Source organism: Rana temporaria, chromosome 10, assembly GCF_905171775.1.
Source record: "Rana temporaria chromosome 10, aRanTem1.1, whole genome shotgun sequence".
In the NCBI taxonomy this organism is placed as follows: domain Eukaryota; kingdom Metazoa; phylum Chordata; class Amphibia; order Anura; family Ranidae; genus Rana; species Rana temporaria.
The window spans coordinates 132741406-132744864 of NC_053498.1; the positions used below are offsets into that span (position 1 = coordinate 132741406).

At 39.7% G+C, this 3459-nt stretch overlaps 1 protein-coding gene across 1 annotated transcript; it reads right to left on the reverse strand.

Annotated features, from left to right (window-relative positions):
- On the reverse strand, nucleotides 1-990 carry LOC120915869 (olfactory receptor 6N2-like). The gene has a single exon (XM_040326680.1). The coding sequence runs from the start codon at nucleotides 973-975 to the stop codon at nucleotides 1-3; it is 975 nt and encodes a 324-aa protein (XP_040182614.1). The 5' UTR covers nucleotides 976-990.
- Between the last annotated feature and the right edge of the window lie 2469 nt (nucleotides 991-3459).

The following is a 3459-nucleotide window of genomic DNA, read 5'->3' on the forward strand; positions in this document are numbered from 1 at the left end:
TTATAGACTTAATTTAAAATATTTTGAAATCAGAATTTGAAAAAAATTCTGAGATTGTACACGTCTGAGCAAAAATGTTTTAATATCATGATTTCTCAAGCCGTATATGATAGGGTTAGCTAAAGGGGTAAAAACAGCATAAGTAAGACCTACAGCTCTATCATAGTCTACAGAGGCACTTTTTGTAATACGTAAGTACATAAAGCTAATGCTGCCAAAGAATAGACTGACAACAATGAGATGGGCCCCACAAGTCGAGAATGTCTTCTGACGCCCATCTTTGGACTTGATCTTTATTATAACAAGTATTACTCTGATGTAAGATAGTAGAACAAAGGCAAAACTTAAAAGGATGATGAAAGAGCTGACCACAAACTCAACCAGTATGTACATCTTTGTATCGGTACAAGCTAATGAGATCAATGGGGGGAAGTCACAGAACACATTTTCTACAAGATTTGAACCACAATAAGGTAGAAGAGATATTAAGATAGCTTCAAGCACAGGGCTCATAAATCCACCAATAACACAAGCACTAACTAGGCTGATATAAAGCCTAGCTGACATAATAGATGAGTATTGTAGCGGTTTACAGATGGCCAAATACCTATCATAAGCCATTATGGTAAGGATATAACATTCTGCAGCTCCAAAAACATGTAGGAAGTAGGCTTGTAGTAGACACCCAGTGAAGGAGATTTTCTTCTCTTTATCCAGTAGGTCGGCCAGCATTTTTGGAATTGTGACTGCTGTATAACAAATCTCCAGACACGATAAAGCCCCAATGAAGAAATACATGGGATAGTGTAGGCTGGGCACGTTCTGAATAACTAAAATAATTAAACAATTGCCAGTGATGATGAACAGATAAATGATCAGAAGAACCACGAAGAGTAAAACGTGAAAATGTTCGAGACTTGGAAACCCAGATAGTATAATTTCATTAACTTTGCTATGGTTGTAAAGTTTCTCCATAATTTGTATACTTTGTACCTGTAATACAGGAAAAGTTAAATAAACAATAAAAAAAGGGAACAGGAACAAAAGTAAAAACATTAAACTCTTCCACTTAAAGGGGTTGCAATGTAAAGGTACAATTTTTTTTTCTAAATAGCTTCCTTTACCTTAGTGCAGTCCTCCTTCACTTACCTCATCCTTCCATTTTGCTTTTAAATGTCCTTATTTCTTCTGAGAAATCCTCACTTCCTGTTCTTCTGTCTGTAACTCCACACAGTAATGCAAGGTTTTCTTCCTGGTGAGGAGTTTCGTGCTCGCCCCCCTCCCTTGCTCTACAGGAGAGAGTCAATGTAAAGGAGTAGACTTAAATAAATATTTTCACCTAACAGCCTCATGGATTATTTCTACAGTTCATCTTATATTAAAGGGGTTGTAAAGGTTATTGTTTTATTCTCTAAATAGGTTCCTTTAAGCTAGTGCATTGTTGGTTCACTTACATTTTCCTTCAATTTGACTTCTAAATGTTTTTTTTCTTTGTCTGAATTTCTCACTTCCCTTTCCTCCTCAGTAAGCTTGCCCCCATCATCCGAGCCGTTCTGGCTGGGGGTTAGTCAGCGTTCACAGCGTCTCCCCACAGGGATGTAGTCCCACCATTCTGGGACAAACCATCAACCCAACCAACAAAGTCAAAAGCCTCGGAGTCATCTTTGACTCAGACATGACTTTGGACGCACAAATAGGAGCAGTAGTCAGCGGTTCTCACTACTTTCTCCGCATGCTACGTAGACTCATCCCCTTCATCCCGGAAGAGGATACAGCAGTAGTGGTTGGTACAATCATCAATTCCCAACTCGACTACGCAAACTCCCTCTCCTTAGGACTACCCAAATACCAGATTTCGCATCTACAAGTCATCCAGAACACGGCAGCCAGACTGGTAACAGGTAAAAATCCGTGGGAATCTATCACCCCGGTCTTGAGGTCCTTCCACTGGCTAGCCATAAAGGATCGGATCACATTCAAGACACTCTGCCTCACCCACAAATGCGCACTCACTCACTCACTCACTCAAGTGAGGGGGGCGAGCACGCTGACTAACCCCCAGCCAGAACGGCTCGGATGATGGGGGCAAGCTTACTGAGGAGGAACAGGAAGTGAGAAATTCAGACAAAGAAAAAAACATTTAGAAGGGAAATTGAAGCAAAGGGTTAGTGAACCAACAATACACTAGCTTAAAGGAAAAAAATATGTGCTAAACCCTATAAAACTAAATACATAAATGAACAAGTGAACAAATGTGTTGCAAATTAATGATGATCAAGATGGTATAAAAAACCAAACATGAGTGAAATGGTGCAGCAACTAAAAAACCTTAAATATTCATTCCATAAAAGTGTAAAACAAAAATAGTGCGCTACCACATAAATGAGGTGAAAATGTGTTAATGAGTGAAAAACCTTAAATGAGAGAATATCTAGAAAAATAGAAACAATGTCCTAAACAAGCAATTGTCTGCAGGTAAGATTTTCTGTTCATCAAAGAAAATAAGGCAATCACTGCCGCTTACCAAATCTGTTGGATCTCATGTAATAGAGATCAAATAGGCATGTCAGAACACCATCAGCCAGATAGGGATCAGCATCTGAAGTTTCCAATGAAGTTGCAGATATCCCGTCCGAGCTATGCAAAACTCCTTTTTCAATGGATTTTACACATCAAATGGATATCCAAACTTGCTCACCATACCGGTATTGTTAATAGGGGCAGAAAGTGAAAGGCTTCATGGTGCAGTTCGTTTAAATGATTTATTACTCCAAAGTTCCACACAAAGAAATAAAAAAAGCACAACCACAGCACATAGCCTGACTGGCTCAGGTATGATAGCGTCTAGGATAGTGACTAGATATTCTCTCATTTAAGGTTTTTCACTCATTAACACATTTTCACCTCATTTATGTGGTAGCGCACTATTTTTGTTTTACACTAGCTTAAAGGAACCTATTTAGAAAATAAAAAACAAACCTTTACAACCCCTTTAACCTCTTAAGGACCGCCTCCTGCAGATATACGACGGCAGAATGGCACGGCTGGGCACAAGCACGTACCAGTACGTCCTCTTTAAGTGCCCAGCCGAAGCTCCGTGACCGCGGCCGCGGGACCGGCGGACCCGATCGCCGCCGGAGTCCCACGATCGGTCACTGGAGCTGAAGAACGGGGAGAGCTGTGTGTAAACCATTTTTACCAAAAATAGGTAGAAGAATACGTATCGGCCTAAACTGAGGAAAAACACGTTTTTTTTTATATATTTTTGGGGGATATTTACTATAGCAAAAAGTAAAAAATATTGAATTTTTTTCAAAATTGTCACTCTATTTTTGTTTATAGCGCAAAAAATAAAAGCTGCAGAGGTGATCAAATACCACCAAAAGAAAGCTCTATTTGTGGGGAAAAAAGGACGCCAATTTTGTTTGGGAGCCACGTCACACGACCGCGCAATTGTCA